Source organism: Perna viridis, chromosome 7 (assembly GCF_037379345.1).
Source record: "Perna viridis isolate PV_CMFRI_1.1 ecotype Kerala chromosome 7, ASM3737934v1, whole genome shotgun sequence".
In the NCBI taxonomy this organism is placed as follows: Eukaryota; Metazoa; Mollusca; class Bivalvia; order Mytilida; family Mytilidae; genus Perna; species Perna viridis.
Window position 1 is genome coordinate 12215813 of NC_142451.1, and position 19296 is coordinate 12235108.

The 19296-nt window shown below is 31.1% G+C and overlaps 1 protein-coding gene across 19 annotated transcripts in view; it reads right to left on the bottom strand.

Moving 5' to 3' along the window:
- The window catches only part of LOC148611359 (uncharacterized), a 54067-nt gene that overhangs the window by 14140 nt on the left and 20631 nt on the right, over nt 1-19296 (bottom strand). For 3 of the 19 annotated variants that reach the window (XM_088591826.1, XM_088591842.1, XM_088591836.1), the window contains exons 8-23: nt 19014-19119; nt 18479-18562; nt 17837-17986; nt 17032-17148; nt 16223-16302; nt 15543-15609; nt 15157-15353; nt 13953-14022; nt 13204-13337; nt 10221-10287; nt 6068-6091; nt 5749-5793; nt 4936-4994; nt 3941-3988; nt 1105-1979; nt 567-617 (exon numbers count right to left, since the gene is read on the bottom strand). In XM_088591826.1, the coding sequence (XP_088447952.1) occupies nt 567-617; nt 1105-1979; nt 3941-3988; nt 4936-4994; nt 5749-5793; nt 6068-6091; nt 10221-10287; nt 13204-13337; nt 13953-14022; nt 15157-15353; nt 15543-15609; nt 16223-16302; nt 17032-17148; nt 17837-17986; nt 18479-18562; nt 19014-19119 (2174 nt within the window). Of the gene's footprint in view, nt 1-566; nt 618-1104; nt 1980-3940; nt 3989-4935; nt 4995-5748; nt 5794-6067; nt 6092-9353; nt 9372-10220; nt 10288-13203; nt 13338-13952; nt 14023-15156; nt 15354-15542; nt 15610-16222; nt 16303-17031; nt 17149-17836; nt 17987-18478; nt 18563-19013; nt 19120-19296 lie in introns of all 19 variants that reach the window. The other 16 variants (XM_088591845.1, XM_088591841.1, XM_088591831.1 and 13 more) reach the window with 14 other exon arrangements.

The following is a 19296-nucleotide window of genomic DNA, read 5'->3' on the forward strand; positions in this document are numbered from 1 at the left end:
GTGTTTTTTCTTCATGTGCCACACTTTATACACACTTTGCCTGATTCTTAAACAGAGAAGTATTTAAATTTTAAATTGACAAAGAGCTTAATAGATCATTCATTTCAGAAACTTTCGTCCTGTGGGTAAAAGTTACACCAAAACATCTTTGCTAGACTAAATTTTCATTGCCATACTATATGTACTCGCAAATTGACACTGAAAAGTTCAAAGGTGGGCCAATGCCAAGTCTCATTTCCTTCCTCTTCATTTGAGGGGAAAAATCAGATGGGTTTAATGTTTCAGTGTGAAATAAAAGGTCAACCAGATTTCATGCAAAGTTTTGCACAGTAATATCCCCTCCCCTCTCCTCTTTATCAACACCTTAAGTCTTCATAAGGATTATTTTATGAAAAGGGTTCCAAGCCTACAACAAATAAAGAGCAAATTTATTCAACATAAGCATGGCAGGGTTAATTTAAATCCTACATCTTCTGTGATTTAAAGAAAATTTAAACACAGAAAACATCAAACAATATAGATTGATAGGATGGCCTGATGGAATAGATCTGATATATTATGTTTACTCTTTCTTATGAAAGGAACTCTTCTGAAGACATTGTGCACAATGGTGTTGTCTGTAATAAACAATCAAGAGTTCATCTCTATGGTTACAAAACTATGTATTTGAAGACTTTTAGAGTACATGTATCTTTGATCAGTAAGTTTAATCAAATTGAATGATGTAAAACAAAAACATTCAGAATTTTTTTTTTATTGAAAAGTGATTCAGGGCAAATAGATTGTCTCAAATTGTGTGGATAATATTTGCTATAAAAAATGCCAAGAGAATAAAGAAAACTAGACCTTCTGAATTAGTCCTACATAAACTCAATGCCCATAAAACAATAAGATTAATTGTGTTTTCTTGAGAAAAAAACTTTACCAGTTGAATAATAATGAATAATTCTAACTTAAATAAACAGTATCAACTAAAATAAACAATGATCTAGAATCATAAATCACCCAAGGGATTTTAGTTTGTTATAAATGGACTTTACATACAAGGACTTCACATACATAAACAAGCAACATTAATAATGTAAATTTAACATATAAACCTACCGTCTCGTTAGCCAATCTGGTTCATGGTGGTCAAACTCCCTGGAAATTTCCTTTGAAGTTCTAGGACTAGGTAGCGATCTTGAGCCTATTGGTGTATTGGAATTAGAATCCTTTAAATATTGCTGACTAGGAGGTTTGGGTTTAGGTAACGATTTCAACTCATGTGAATTTCTTAATTTTTCCTGTGGTGTTTGTGGCTTTTGCACCAAATTACTACTCCGTTCAAAAGAATTTCTCACATTATCGATTGAGGTACGTCTCTGATCTGCAGAATGGCGAACTTTATCAACTGAACCATGACCTTTTTCGGTTTGTTTATCACATGCTTTAAATTCTACATTGCTTTTATGTTTATCACCATTTCCATGGTGATGTTTGTTTCTGCCTTGTGAGAGGTCATTTATAATTGGTTTGATAGAGTCCTTCGATGAAGTGGCTGATTGAAGTTGTTGAACACAAGATTTATCAACAGTCACTGCACTAGGGATTAAATCTGCATTGAGTTTTGTATTGTTACCTAACATAGCCTCCATTTTTTGCCCTCTACTCCTAAAACGACCACTATTAGCAATTGTCCGTGATCTTTCAAGCTTCATAGAAGAGCTACTTGTTTGTTCAACAAATGATAAACCTCGTTTAATGCTTTCATGAGTATCAGATTTCTTTTCAGGGTCATCCTGCATTGAAACGCAACTCATACTCAATGGCACTGTCAATTTCAATGAAGAACTCCTATCAGGTCTCTGAGAATTTTGTTTTGGTGCAAAAGTTTTACTTTCCCTAAAAGCCGGTGAGAATGTACCATGACTTTTCCTGGACCCTGGTCGAGATTCAGATTTTTTAGGAGATACAACTCGGATCTGGTCCCGATATGGCTACAATACAAAAGAAAATTTAAGAACCTGAGCAAGTTGGGTTTTTTGGTCAACAATAACTTTAAAATCTGACTACAGTACATTTCCTAAAGTATTTTTTTTAAGCAAGTGAAATATTATGTAGACTTCTTAAAGAGTTAATAATTTATAAGTGCTACAGTGAATGAAATCACAACAAATGTATTGGTATTCATTTTTGAAAATAATGGTTCAAATCTCATCAAAAACAAAATTAACAAGGTCCATATAATATGTCAGATCAACCTTTGATTTAACATTCTGATACTGTACATTAAAGCCTTATTTAAAAAAAAATCTAATTGTAGCCAGTAATATGGAATGCAAAGGAAAAAAGCCAACTTTTTGTAGTACAAGTATCATTAAATTTATTAACATCAACTGAATTTCAAGAGCAGAAGGGAAAATTAGAACTTGAGCTGAATCTACAAAAGTAAATGGGAAAAATCAGGTACCACAATGGACCAATTCAGAAACTTTATGGTATTGTCAGATTGCTATTGTTCATGATCTTCCTGATTGGGCAAGACATATTTTATGGGTACACTGCAACAAGGAACATTGTTAACAAGGATGGAAGATGAATTTCTGAATTGGTCCATCGTCAAAAATCAACTGAATCTACTTCACAAAGGTCATATCAGGTTCCACAAGTACCTGTATCAAAGGTCAACTGAATCTACATTTGTACTTCATAGAGGTAATATCAGGTTCATAAGTACATGTGTCAAAGGCCAAATGAATCTTCTTTACAAAGGTCATAACAGGTTCAACATGTACCTGTGTCAAAGGTCAACTAAATCTACTTCACAGAGGTCAGATTAGGTATTTGTCAATCTCCTTCACAAAGGTCATAATCAGGTGTTACATGTACTGATATAAAAATCCAACTCAATCTTTTTCACAAACATCTTATCTGCTAACAATCATAAATTTCTGCTTCGAAGTATCAAGATTCAAACTGGCCCCAGTTTCATAAAATACTACAAAGAGAGGTTTTCCTAAAACTCATCTTAAACTCCAATTTCAACCAATCTGGTTGCCTTCACTTGAAGATTGGAGGAAAATCTCAATTTGAGTATTTTTTTTTTATAAAACAAGGCCCTGTTGAGATAAACTGGGTAAGTTGAAAGCAAAAAAAAAATAAAAACAAATAAAATAAATATATAAGTCTGTGTTTTGTTATTATTTGCAGTTATATTTATTATTCAATTACTTGAATTCAACCAATCATTTTATTTTTTTTTTATAATGCAACTACATGTACTACTCACTAAAATACTTCATACACATATACAAAAACAATGTACATTCACTTTTTAAAATTCAGCAGAAAATTTTGAAACAAATATTATAAAATCACCAGAAGCAATGTAAGGGAAGTAACTCCAATTATCCAATATGCTACCATATTACTTAGCAATCACTAAAAAGTCAAGCATCCATGTACAGCAATATAATTTTTCTACAAACACTACAAGGTTCAGCGCTGCATCCCAATAAAATTTTATAAAGCAGTAGTTCTGAGGATTGCTGAAGGAATTAAGCTTGTCAAAAACAGTGAACAACATGTCTTCATTAAACTACAAATAATGAGATTGTAGTACAGAAGGAATCATTTACCAATGAAAGAAGCAAAGTTAGAGCTGAATATTTTCTGATCAACATTAAGGGAGTCTTTAATAAAAACACTTTAATTGGTAGTATTGAGTTGTACCATATTAAATGCAAAAAATTACTTGCACTAATTCCTTCTTTGACAAAGCAGTTGAAAAGTATGATTAAACTCATTCGATCAAATTTATCTTTAACAGTTGTTCCAAGTCAGAAAAAATAGGAGAAATTTTCAGCATCAGAGTTGTTTAATTGCAAAACTTTGAGACACGTTGTTCACATCAAAAGGATTTGTCCAGATTACCATGATAACTGTCAAAAACACCTACCGACTCAACTTCATCGGCAAATGTTACCCTTAAAATGGGTCGCTGGTACTAAAGATAAACATTTCAAACAAGCTTAACAAACATAAATGCTGTTTCATGCTAAAACAACATGCATAAATCAAATGATCACTGGTGAAAAGCAGAAAACAGTGAGTGATAGCATCACAATTATTGTCAAGACTCAATATATCACAACATTATCTGTAATTACTTAAAGTATCTGAGGAACTAAATAACATGCATTTACAACAAAGTATTAAGTATCTTAAAAATAATAGAGGAATTCTATTGCTAACATCTTCAACATCTTAAATTGTTGATATTCTAATCTATGTCTATCTTGTTTAAAGAACTCAACCCTCTGCCTGTTGGTATTTTATCCTGTTTCTATAGGCCCTTCTAGATAGTAATTTTCTGTCTATATGCTTCAAAAACTGAGCCTTTGTTAAACAAAGTTCTAACAAAACTATAATCAGTATTTTTTGGAGTGGAAGAAGGTGGTGCTATAAATATTTAAATGAAGATTGAAACTAAATGGAATTTCCTGCTTTTTATAAATAAAGTTTTCTCTTAAACTGTATGAAATACATGTAGATATTAACTAAATAACAGGCATGAACATCAACAGTTGAGAGTATGAAATTAATGCACTGGTATTTTTCATCGTTTATGTTAATCTTTTGACCGAGGCATGGTATTCACAAAGAGTTGTGAGTGATAGACAATAGAAAGTTATGGTGTCATTTTAGGAAATGTGTGGATTGTGATTGTGTTTACACCTTTTTGTAACAAATGTGTAAAAGATGGGCAGTGTAAGTAAACAAAAAATGACACACACAAAAATTACAACAAGCCATGAAAATATAAGAAAATAATTTTTCAATAATCAAATTTACTAGCAAAACATCAATTTTACACTCACAATAACTTGATAAAATGTGTGAAATAAAGACATACTCTGATTATGCATTCTGCAATGGTGTTAACAAACTTACATTGTCATTTTGTTCATTTGTCTGTCTGTTCTCACTGGAAGTTGAGGCTTCACTTTTTGCTGTTAAAAGAAAATTATAATCAAATACATTAGAATCTGGAAGTAAAAACAAAATAATAAAGTTCTTGTACAGCTTTCAATACAAAAATAAAGAAGTAATGTTTTTATGATTAAATGTGAAAGTATACCACATTGTAAGTACATTTGTACCAATTTCTATGGCTTGACAAAATTTCTTAAATCAGTGAATATAATAATTCCTCAGTTTCTTGAAAATAGAGGCCCAAGCACCACAAAACATAAATTATTATAAGTCTGAAAATGTTCTGAACTGTTTGTGGAGAATCTTAAATGTCATTTGTAAACAATCATTATGTTTGGTATTAAATTTTAGTATTTTTTTAACTCTTAAAACCACAGAAATTGGTAAATGACAATGCTATCCTTTCTATAAATAAAAAAAATAAGTATACAATCTAAAAAGTACATAATTCAACACCATCATGTGAAAGAACAACTCCATGAAAACCATGCAATGATATTTGGGAAGGTCTATTCATGCCACAGTGAATCCAATAATCATACACAGTGATAAAAAAATCAGTTTGATGTTCTATCCCACTCAGTGCAGAACTGATGCTGAGTAATATCTTAGCTACAGGTACTGTGTAACAGATGATTTAAAGAATATAGACACAAATCCCTATAGTCGCCCTAAATGCAGCAGATATGAGTTCATAGCCTGTAGACAATACTATATCCATTATCCCAACACTACCAGCTCTGTACTTATAAAAAATAATAACATCCTTACATTCTTGTGAGGATAAATAAATCTGTACTTGCCAACCTTTTGATACTAAAATATTGATACATAGAAAGTTTTATTCTTTTTTTTCAGCTTCCAAAAAAACCTTATTTGATAAAACTATGAAAAAAATCCTTACAAGTTTTGTTAAATTACAATAAAGATTTTTGCATTTGATAATGATTTTCTAGGAATGTTTCATTTGAAACAAGAAAAGGGAGATAATTCATTTCTTGAAAATGCGTACTAGTATACAAAATATTTACAACCTATAACTTGTTTTGATTAAAAGTTGTTGGCAGGTATTCATGCAAACAATACTCACCTATAAAATGTTTGTGAACATCATCTAGAATGAAGGTCAGATAAAGTTAATTTATTTTATGAGGAGAAGGCTTTGTACAGGAAATCCCCATAAGCATGTACAATTAGACAATGTCATACAGGTTAACAGACTTTGTCACTGCAATATACATGCAAGTTGAGAGCAATACATGTACCAGTACAATTTTTTCCACCTAAACTGGACTTCGGAATATATCTATTCAAGTTCCATCATAAAATGTGAGAAATAGTGGTGTTCCTAATCTTATTTGTTGAAAATAAGAACAAAATATATACATGTATCTACTGTGTGGTCAATGAAATATTTTGACCGAAAGTTGACTTCACACTTTTTCTTCTCAAGTAAACAAATAGAGAAGATATCATGTATAAAAATGGTAAGTTCTAAATATAAACCGGGTGAGTGATCTTATTTAAATATTAAAATATTTGATTTTCTTTTGTCATGTTAAATGTAAACGTATCAGATGATCAGACCTAATAATTCTGCCCTACAGGTTTTCATTTTTTTCCTATATCAATTTAAAGAACACAGGTGATCAAACTTGATTAAAGAAAGTAAGTCTTCCAATGTTCTTTTTTCATATTCCTGACTTTGGCTTCATTTATTAAGAATTGAAGCAAAGGGGAGTAACTTTCTACAAATTTGTCTTCCGACAGACTGGTTTACAGTCAGATTGGAGTAATGGACAGCAGCAGACTTCAAATTCATATATTCAATTTGTTAGCGCCTTGGTAAGTACTTGGATACTTTTAAATAACTAATTTCAAACCAAGCAGGTACTTACCGAAGTGAAAATAGTTTAAGTTTCCAAGAAAGATGTTTTTTGATTTCCCTTTCCCCAATGAGAGAGCCAACCAAGTTGTTGTGTCTTGGTGGGTTACACCCCTTTGAAAAACTTGCTAAAATGGTTTGCATTCCATAAATATGAAAAACCACTATTTACAAATACAAATGTATTAAGGGAAAATCAAGTTTTCTTATACAACAAAGAAACTTGAGTATAGAATTTCTCATAGAATTATCAAAATAACATTTCTCTAATTTGGTTTAATATTCTTTAATAATCTCTAAAAACTAAAATATTCTATACATTTTATGCAAATGATCTCTCTCTCAAAGGGACTTCATTTTTTTTAATTTGCATAATGTGTCTTTTTGTCGTAATATTTTTGCAAATATAAATTTTTTAAAAATGCTTTAGTATCATATGAAATACCCTTTGTCTGTCAAAAATTTGTGTCTATCAAAATTCTATATTAATTTGCAAGACATAAAAAAAAGACGTTTTATGAACTACCTTAAATGTGTCTAAAAATATCTAAAACAAAGTTGAAAAATAAATAAATTGAAAAGAAAATAGGAAAGAAATACCAATAATAAGAAATAAATTCAAATAAAATTATGTAACTGGATTGGATATTGGATCATTTCTATTATACCCCAATATTTAATTTTCATGGGTGACATGCCCATCAAACTGGGAATTCTTTCATTCAGTGTGCGTTTCTATCACATTTATTACTCTATGAAAAGAAATAACTCGTTTATAAGGTATTACTTTAATTTGAAATTTTTCTGTTGAGGCAGAAAAAAATTTGCCGTCACACCATGTAAAATATTGCTTCATGGATTATTTTTTATAGTGTAAACAGTCAAAATTTCTGTTCACCACAATTAAGTAATTAAAAAGTAATATCATTCCTTAAAACAAGAAGTGTGGTAACAGAACAAGACTGCTTGCCAAACCCTAACTGCTTAATTTTTAAAGACCAATTTAATCAAGAAAAATATCAAAGGAGAGCAAGTCCTTTAGTAATAAACTTTTATTTGCTACTAAAGAATAAAAGTATCATGCTACATAAACAAAAAAACATAAAATGTGAAAACATTTTATCCAAAACAAGAACGACTTAAAGTGTGACAAATAACAATTTTTTTTCTTCACGGCACATGTGTCCATTAAACACTAAACAACGGACAGTTAAAAGTAATAATAGGATATCTTTTACTGTGCCCACGCTCAATACTTAGCTGCCCTGTTATCTTATTTCTAAAAGAGAGGGAAGAAGTAAATAAATAAGTTTAGGAAAGCACCATAGCCTACAACAGTACATGGAGGACTAAGAGAAGATATAACGGGTAAAAGAAAAGTCCTATCAATAAATACCAAATATTACCATCAGTATTATATAGATGTTATAAAATCACTGTCTAACACCATAGGCAATTATTTTAGAAAAAAAAACGTCTGATATATATTTTATGGTAACAAGTGTTTATCTGTGTTTCATTCAAACGCAAGAATATATCGCTATGGTAATTAATAAGAACAATTTAGTTTTATTTAAAGGATAGTTGTCATGGAAGAATTGACACATAAAAAGGGAGAAATAAGGAACAATTTCACCAATAAGAAAAAACAAGTAATCAGTCATCCAAAATTAGAAGTACCCTGAAAATATCTTTCACTAATTACTGACCATGATTCTTTCATTAGTACCTTCAGGAAAGGGACATGACTTGTTTAATGAACAAACTGGTTCCTTGCTCTTATAAATTAAGCTTGACTAATTGCATTCACAACCCATGTACTGACAAAAATGTGAAAGAACTTTTCCCCATGTGTACCAGTTTTCATGGTTTCCCAAATAATCATTGGTTCGTATAATTTTGAATTTGTCCATTTCTCTTGGCTTCCTATTTTCCAGTAGAAAAATATTCAAGTACCCCACTAAAAAAAAAGAAATTCAAAGCAGTAATGATTTCAGGTTGATACAACTCTGAATAATCTCATATAAAATTAGCTCAATAATAGAGCATGCAATGACAATGTTTATGTGATAGATTTGGTCTTACCTTGATTAAAATGACAGTTACATGTACCCGAAGAACTTCTTTTGGTAGTTGATTGGACAGCTGAGAAGCAGATTAGAACTTTCTATTTATATCTATTAAATTTTGCTAGAATTTTAAATCTCCTTCCCCTGTCCAGTCAACTATCTAAGTAAGTTCATCAGGTGATAGTCATTTAATCAATGGAAGACCATCCCTATTCCCTGAACATGGTCATTGTATGTGCTGTAACAACAATCCAGTTTATCTGCTGAAAATACTAATAAAAATCAAGGCTTGTAATTGGTAAGAGGAATTTTAAGAAAACCATGAACCATTCAGATAAAATTAACTGCAGTATCTCCAAACTACCATCTAGTATTCTAAGTCAACCTAGTGTTGAACTACATTAAGTTTCCTATCTACATACCCATTCTATATTCAAATGCTATTTATTGTAAAAATACATTATGTAATAGCTCATTTATTGGTAAAGGAAGTCAACCAGACTCATTTTTATACTATAAAAATAAACCTTTTGTAATTCACACATGCACTTAAGGTAGAATATACCTATTACAAGCTCCAAAATAATCATTTTTTTTTTACTTTATGAAGATAGTTTTAGTAGGTAATAGGTTCATTCTACCTTGTGCTTTACAAGGTTAACTGGTTCAATGAATGTTTTATTGTTCAAGCAAGAGAGAAAAAAAAATATAACTGTTTTACCTAATAAAAACCTTTTACTGTTTTAAGGATATCTGACATCATTGTGGTCTACTTTTCATTGAATAGCTTTAAACTTCAATAGGATTTAACCATTTTACAGCAAGTAAAGTAGTTACTTTCAAAGAATAGAGTTAGTCTTCCCTTGATGAAATGACCATGACCTGATATTATGTCTCTGGTAGATAGCTGGACAATTGACAAGGATATTTTAAAAACTGTCTGTCAGATGCAGATATAAATATCTATGGAATGGTAGTAAGTTCAAATCTCCTTCTCAATTATTCATCAGATTATTGTCATATAATTAAGAAAAGACCAACTCTATTCCCTGAAGTAAACAATGTTACTGGCTGTAACAATTTCTTAAATGTTTTGTGTTATTTTTTCCATAGTGAAAAAATATCAACAAAGATAAAAAAGACTATAAGAACCAAACTTAAAAGAATGTCCATATAGATATTCAGTTTAAACTTCAAAATTTAAAAACCATTGTCAATAACAACAATTTTTAAAACACATATTTGGATTATAAATATCTGCTAAAAGTATATAATGGGTAAAAACTAACCTGAGGCAGGACGATTGCTGAGGTTCATATCTCCCGGTGTTTTACTTCTGTCTTTAAATGATTGCTGCTGCAAAAACAGATTAGTTCATTGATTGATTTGTATGATTAATTGACGCTCCATTTTTATAATCATATACAGATATTCTATAGATGTAAACACAAGAACATTTCATCAATACCCAGTATAGTAAACCCTGCTGGGAATTGATTGCAGTCCAAACAAGGTAAGTAAAGCAGACAAAACACATTCAAGAAAAGGATAGCCAATTTTTTAAAGGTAAATAACACAAAATGTACAATTTAAACATAAAAAGTCTAAAGTAAATTAAAAAGTTCCATAATTTTTTAACAAACAAGTCTTCAGCTGAGGAATACAATAATGTAGGCAGCCATTCACAAAATTTGAGCTAATTAGAGTAAATACTGAATATTAGAACATATAATGACAAAGAAGAATAGGGCAAAATCATATTGTACCACAATAAAACTGTGCCAGTACTCTAATTCAGCCAATCATATTGCACCACAATAAAACTGTGCCAGTACTCTAATTCAGCCAATCATATTGCACCACAATAAAACTGTGCCAGTACTCTAATTCAGCCAATCATATTGCACCACAATAAAACTGTGCCAGTACTCTAATTCAGCCAATCATATTGCACCACAATAAAACTGTGCCAGTACTCTAATTCAGCCAATCATATTGCGCCACAATAAAACTGTGCCAGTACTCTAATTGAGCCACTCTTTTTGAAAGACCCTAGGTAGAAATTGCACCAATGAAAAGTATAGGTATGTAAAAGTATATTTTAATTTTATCTTAAAGCACTATTGTTTACATGCAAGTTTAAAACAGTACACATGTATCTACAGATAAAAAGCAGTGACTGATTATAGTCTACATAAAAGGTTTGAAACTCCAGCGGTGTCTGGTAAATTCAAAGTCTAAAGAAGAGGCTGATACTGATAACTTCTTACTGCTTCGGAGTCAGTACTTCCAATCTTACTATACTTCATTGCCTGCATCTTTATCAAATTGTCTATGAATACAAACATTGAAGGGTGAGAGGAATAAAATTGTTCATTGTAATGACTGTGGAAAGCCTCAGGTCCGTTCTTGGTTCTTCGTGTGAGTGATGTAGGTTTGGCCCATACTAAAGGTGGAAACAGCGTGTTTTCATCAATGTACGTTTACAAAACACAGTCATCAACCTTTTCAACTCTAGCACCAGTAGGCATGTTAAGAATTAAATCCTCCACAAAACTGTCTGCAATTTCCTCTGTTGGTAGGAATGCTAGGCTGAAGAAATAATGTTACCATTTACTTATATCACTACCATTGTTCTTATACTCTATTGCCAGTGCTTTGACCTGAATATTCCTCCACCACAATTGACAGAGATGGAATCTGCATGCTTTAATAATGACACCAGGAAACATGTCTTTCACAATAACATGCACATGATCCTCAAAATCTAAATGAATGATTTTGATATTTAGAGTCAGATTAAATCTCCTACAGCTTTCATCAATCAAGGTAAACATCTTCCTGCAGCATTCCCCTGTTTTGGGTAGTAGCAAACAAAATACTAAAGAAATGTAGTGTCCCCTCTTAAATTCATGAATGGTATATATTTGTGTAAAATACTTTGAACAGCACTTAAAAGTATCATCGGTAAAAATATCTTCCGATTCTGTACTTGAGATTGGTTTCACATCCAAATATGATTATTAGTTCTTGGCATTGTTGCACACTACAAATTTATCACCTTCCTTTGTTTTCACGTCAATATCCTCAAGAATAATGTGGAATTCTGCTTGATTCTTACGTTCAGCTGGATACAACTTTTGACCTTCTCTGTACATTGATTGCTGAACATACTTTTATATTCTTTTCTTCCTCAATGTTGAACAGTTCTGAAATAAAACCATAATATGAAAAGTAAAAATGTTTCCACATCAAACTAAAATGCTTAAGAAGATACTAGATTCACCAGGTTACAAACTAATATCTAATGTTGTTTTAGTGACTACAATCATCCTGCCCTGTGTTGTTAGGTAGTCCTCAGTCTGATATTTTTTTCTCATTCCAGTGGGTTGTTTGTCTCTTTAACAATTCACCATTTGCACTCCCTTTATATATATATCGAATAAATAAAGATAAATATTATTTACCTGCACTGATGACCTTTGATGGACCCTCTGATACCATGTCAACTGCTTTCCTCTTACAGGCAGATCTGAACATCTGTCTTTCCTTATCTGAGGATTCATTTCATGTATGTGGTCCAGTTCTACACTCAGTACAACATTACAGTTAGCATCTGTGAACAATCTGGTTGTACAAGACTTGACTGTATATCTCTATTGGATATCTGCTTTTTATTTACAAATGCTTGGTGAAACTTGTAATCTTCTACCTGATTACTGGGTTTCCTCTGTCGGATACCATCTTTTTATTTCCAAATCAGACATTTTGACAGGAGATTTTCGTAATACTGATCTGTACTGAGCTAACATACAGTGAACTTAAATGTGATTACTTTTCAGTAAAAGTTAATTACTTGGGGTCAATCTCACAGGTAGGTATACAGGTAAGTGTGGCGCAATAAGATTCTAATATTTGATGCAGTTTCTACCACCAAAATGTTAAAATGTGGCACAATTTCGACCTACAAAAAATCTCAATTGGCGCAAAGATTCCAGCCGGAGAATATATAGAGAAAAGCAATTCAAATAAACTAACAAAGAAATAGTACAGCAATTTTTAGCTCTGTACAATAAAAAGAAAAACAACTAGGATGAGAATTAATCTTGAACTTGATACACAATTTAAATAATTAAAAGTAGTAAATAATACAAGAATCAAGTGGAAAATTAAATGAATAAACTATGACAGTAATTATATTCCATCAAGCACATCTACAAATGATACAATTTTTTATAAAACCTTTTTGTAGAGGTTCAGAAAGATACCAACCTTAGCACTAGACACCCTCTTTTTATCAATTAGACTAGATTTTTTCTTCACCAGAATTGGTTGAGGTTTATCTGAACTGAGACTATCCTTTCTCTCTGTTGGGGTCTTATACAGTGGAGCTCGCTCTGGATCATCTGTTGTAGGACAAAGCATAAAAACAATGTATCTACATTTAAATTCAATCATACACAGTATCTACATTTTACTATAGTTCAACAAAGTATCTACATTTTACTTTAGTCAAACACTGTATCTACATTTAACTTTATTCAAACTCTGAATCTACATTTTACTTTAGTCAAATACAGTATCTACATTTTACTTTAGTCAAACACAGTATCTACATTTACTTTTCAAGCCATTGAGTCATTATAGGAAAGACAAAGTAATTCAAAATACTGAAACTATGCCAGACAATGTTAGAATGTGTGAATTTAGAAAAAAATGATAATCCTATGATCCTTTTTCACAGCATGCAAAAACATACAACGTATTGGATATTTTCTGATAATAAATATTGGGTTCATTCTTCATTAAAAAGACATGTACATGTGTTTTTTTGGGGTTTATTCTATATATAAAAAATGCAAGTACACATTTTATTTTGCAGTTCTTTAACTGGTGATTGTAAATGTCATAGGACAAATAATGGTACTCATCTAGTTTAAAAATTGTTATGGTTTCTGTTTGTAAGCTCTTTTTTGTTCCACTACACTACAGTTCTATTGATAAATTAATGATGTTCTTACATTCATCCTTGGCTGTCCTTTTCTTTGTTGGTTTACTTTCAAACTTTCCTTCATTGGTCAGACAGGTAACCTTACATAATAAATATTAAGATGATAAACAAGAAAATATGTTGACATGGCCCTGATGATATAATACAATGTAATAGCCTTTTTGTTTTTTGAAGTAAAAAAACATTACACTCATTAGTTTCAAAATGTTTGTATAGTGATTTATATATAGTTTTAAGTGTAAAATGTAGTGATCTTATCCACATTTAGGGCTAAGGTGTGAAAACTACAGTTATCCAACAATTAAAATATTGCAAAATAAGGAGTGTCTATTTCACAAAAAGTTGTTACAGTAAAATTAGTCAGAAGAAATGACGCCATAACAGAAAATAGCATTCTAGCATCATTACTTATGACAAATTTTACACTCCTGACTTTTTAAAAAATTAATGGATTTGTAGATATGATGGCAAATTACCAGCCAAGTGTAGTTGTACAATCTATACCTTGCACTCTTTTACTAATAATACTATTGTAAACTGGAAAATTTTGGCCGTAGTTTTATTTTGGTTTATTTGGCGCATCTCACAATTAAAAGTGCCATATTAAACACACCAAAATACAACGTTTTCGAAAATTGAGGAAGCTAATTTATATCGGTGTATTGATAGGTGTGGACAAAAATAAGATTAATATTGTAATATGTATCTGCATAGCAATTTAACTGACTCTTTGTTTTACCCAGGTAAAACGTAGTCATGAAAATGATACTGGTAGTGTTAGATTCTTTTTAGGATAATAAAGGATAGTTTGATTCTATCATGAAGATAACACAAAAATAAATCACTCATCACTCTAAATGCACCAAAATTAAACATGTACATTTCACAGAAACCTACCAAAATAACCCTATGCCAAAATATCCTAATTTACGGTAATGGTGTGTGAAAAGTAGGTGTACATTACTAATATAGGAACAGAGTATCAGTGTTGTCCTACATATGTAGGGGTCTGAATACTAAAGATTGCTCAGTCAGAAATGACATATGTAATACAGGAGTGATTGTTTGAACTTTAAATGCACCTTCAAGGAAGTCTTGCATATTCCAAATGGCCAACATCACCAATTACAACACAACAAAATCGTTGAGTGCAAATGGCTTTGTCACTCATAAGCTATACTTAAAGTCATATTCCATGACATAATTCTACCTACCACAATATTATATTCCGTGTCAGGTATCAACCTTCGACATGTGTAAGAATGGTCTGTCCCAGAATACACTACTTTACTGTTCATAGACAGGTCATAACGATTTATCTTCCCCAATGGTACCTCTGGTGGCTCCCAGGAAATGTGTAGTTCATTTCTACCTAAAACCTGTACATGTGGTTTAGATGGGGCATGAGCACCTGAAAGTGGAATAAATTATCAGATAATATTGCTGGACACACTTAACTGAAAATTTAAAATGAAAATAAGAAGAGTGTTTCTTTTCTCAAGGTGTTAGATATAAAGAAAGTAAATTTTGTAAGTTAAGAAATAAAGAAAACACACATCATTTTTTTATAATTATTTTGAAGTCTTTAATATACCCATACCTAATTCTGAAGTTGTACCAGTAACATAAGCCTTTTCTCCCTTTCCTTTTGAAGTTGAAGCACTAACCTGAAAGAAAAGCTAAAAAGTGTCACTCTAACTCAATTGTTTGGTATAGGCTTTGTAACAAACAGTATGAAGTTGACAATGTAACTGAAAACTGTCAGCTTTTTCCAGAAATTAAATTCTAATAGAAGACAACAAAAATATTTAATATAAAAATTATTATGATATTGTAATTGTGGAAAATAAATTGTGACTGGGTTGACTTTTTAATAATAAAAAAACTTGAATACAGGGCATTTTTACTTGAAAAAGCTGAGTTTGAAATCACATTTTAGTCTAAAATGAGAAAATAAAAAAATAAAGGCATACACAAATTTTTTAATTGACGGCATTCACATTTTTTTTTTAAGTCATGGCTTCTCCCAATATAAAATGGTGATTAAAAATGCATGTGACTTTTCAACTACTGGAGGTTATTAAATTTCAGAGAACTTCTTCTCAATTTTGTATCCTCCCAGTTTTCAACAGATTTCATGGGAGAAACAGATTCTCCTTCAGTCTATTCTTCTATTTATCTTCTCTCATGGGTAAAATAATCTAAACCACTCATTAGTGAAGGAGAATCTATACAAAATGATCTGGTATTTTCTCAAAAGTTTAAAATGAAGCTACTTACAGAAATCTCATAGGAGGTACTGGGTTGTAACCCTGAGATTATAGACTGTAATTCTGTTGTATGTTCATGAAGTTTTTCACCTGAAAGAGAAAACAATGTGCAGTCTAAGGATGACCGGAGCACAAGCTATGGGTATGAAACAGTGTAACTACAAAAGGGGACAATACACTAGTCATTTAGTTTAAATCACAGCTACATACTAAGTATAAAATCTGCTGGATTATTGAAAATAATTATTACCACAAAGAGGGATGTTATATACTTGTATCGTTTGTGCATGTGCTTTTAATAACAGGTCCTTATCTAGAAGGAGAAATAAACAAAAACTGCTCCTTGTTTGTGCTCACTTTTCCCATTTGACTTTGACAGGGAGAAGTTTTTTTTTACAAAAGACTACATACACAAAAATGTCATTATTACTTCTTTTTGAAACAGAATTTACTAAAACTTCTCCTTGTCATCAATGTCTAGATTAGGCCCTGTAATAAACTGCTATAGAATATAATACAAAATGGAGACAGTATGCAAGTAACAGTTTTATTTAAAGTAAGTAGTTTTAGCTTCTTCCTTTGACCTTCAAAACTGTTTCAACCAAATATACAAAGATTAACACCAAACAAACATGAGCGCCATGTAATGAAATATTGAGTATGTTAACTTTGCTAAATTTACTTCTTTTCAACCTTCGAGTATGAATGCAGAAATTCGAGATGCTTTCCTACTTTACTGAATAATACAGAGAAAGTTGCCTCAGACATTCTTGTTTCAGAATGTAAAGTTTAACCAGCTATAATTCATCAAGAACTTACCTAAATAGACATGGTACCCTTTCATGGTCCCATTAATTTGCTCAGGAGGGTCCCAGCCAACTTTTAATTGTGATATTGTGTAGCCTATTACTCTTACATTTTGTGGTGCTGCAGGAACTGAAATACAAAAACAATTTTTGACACAATCCATTCCATGAAAGTGTCAAATCATATTAATCAAGGGAGTTAATTTTAATGTAATTGAGTCATGGACTCATCCAAAAATGGCATTGACAAATTTTGACCTAAGCAAATTATCTTAAATTTATGAAAATTTACAGTTCAACCCAAAAATAAGTGAATTACATTATTACTTTATATCATAAAATAAGTCAGATCAAATGTTATTACAGAGATAAGTCTCGCCTGTTCCATATTGTCAATATAATGTGTTTGTTAAATATTATTTTTTTGTGTTGCTTTCATAATTTGTATAATAATATGAAATTATAAAATTATCATTTTTGTGTTACCACTACAAAATGCAATATGCGTAAAATTGGCATGAATTTGTGATGCAATGATGGCAATGCATCTGTACATAAAATATCATTGACCTAGTTTAAGGGGTTAATGATGAAATAAACTTATCAGAAAGCTTGACATTAAGTTTGTGGACACTGCCATCACCACCTCTGCCTAAGTCTAATCAAAACCATCAGCAACTTTTGTTGCAGGCGAGACAAAAACTGTTATTTTTTTGTTTTGTACAAAATTATGCTTTCTACTTTTTTTTTCATTTCATAAATGTTAAAAGAGCTATGAGTATCACAAAAATACTTCTTTGTTCTAACTTATGACCTACCAGCCTCTTCTGTTGTTATGGAGACAGGGTCACTGAATGGACTTTCATCTCCCTCTGTATAAGCCCGTAGTTTATATGAGTATTGAGTACATGGCAGCAATCCCGAGACATCACAGAAAGTTTCTTTACCCGTATATACACATTTTGTACCTAAAACATTTCAGGAAGATGTCAGAGCAAGACATTTGAAGGAACACAAATTGTGCTAGTGTGTGCACAATATGGCAAATTTGATATGTACTAAATAATTTTCTCCTTAAAATTTGTAACTCATTACATAAGTGTGTATATTGAAACTTTTCCAATACAAAACCTGAACCCTGTCGAAAATAAGAACAGTTTTATAACCTAATTTCTGAGATAAGAAAGCACAAAGATGGAAAACTGAATATCTTAACCCTTGCTCAGTTTGAAATCAAAGTGGTATAAGGAAGGCCTAGTGATTTAGTCTACTGCATATTTTATGTACTTCTTAAAATAATTTAGTCATTTAACAAAACTCAGTCAAAATAGGGCTTTGACTGTAGAATATATACTAGTACAATAATCTGGTACCCATTACAGTAAAACAACAAGTTGAAGATATCTTGCTACAATCTTACAGATTTGTTTTGTTTAATTAATTTGTAATTAAGCCTGTACCTTCAAATATCTGGTACCTAACAGGAAACCCACTCTTAGTTGTACTGACTTCCCAAGAACACCTTGCTGTATTAGAGCCTGACACTGAAAAATATACATCAAATATTGTTTTATTAAAACTTCTATAAACAAATAGTGTATAAATGGTACATTAAGTGATACCCCACCAGGAAATGTTGGTGAAAAATGGAGGATGACAAAATTATACATTCTAAATGGCCTAGAAAACTACATTTTGTATTTTGATGAAAATTAAACTCAACAAGTATTTTATGATACTAAACCCCTCTGCAAAGTTTCAAAAAAATTAAAGATCTGTTCTCTAGTTATTATCTGGATAACTATGTATAAAATGACAGTTTCATAAAAATAAAACAATATCTACTTTCTAAAAATAGTTTTACCATATTATGAAGGTAGAAAGACAGAAGAACAGACTAATGATAGAACTAACTTAGACAAAGATTGGATATCATTTTAGGCAAAAAATCAAGCCTGGTCATTTAGAAAGCTAAACTATAAATGCATCCATTACCTTCTACTTTAGGAGGTGAAGGTTTCTCTAATTTCTTTAATATTTCTAGAGTAATAATAACTTCTTCTTTTAGGTCTGAATTGACATCATCTTTTAGTGAGATCACCTGTTATTTCAAAACAACATCATATAGAGAACACATTTAACTTCATTAACGAATTACATGCTGTTAACTCATTAACAAATTACATGCTGTTAACTCATTAATTCTGTCAATATTGGTGTTAAGAGAATGCTCATTTGAAGTAAAAACACCCAACATGAGACTTGGTTGTCTCCCTTT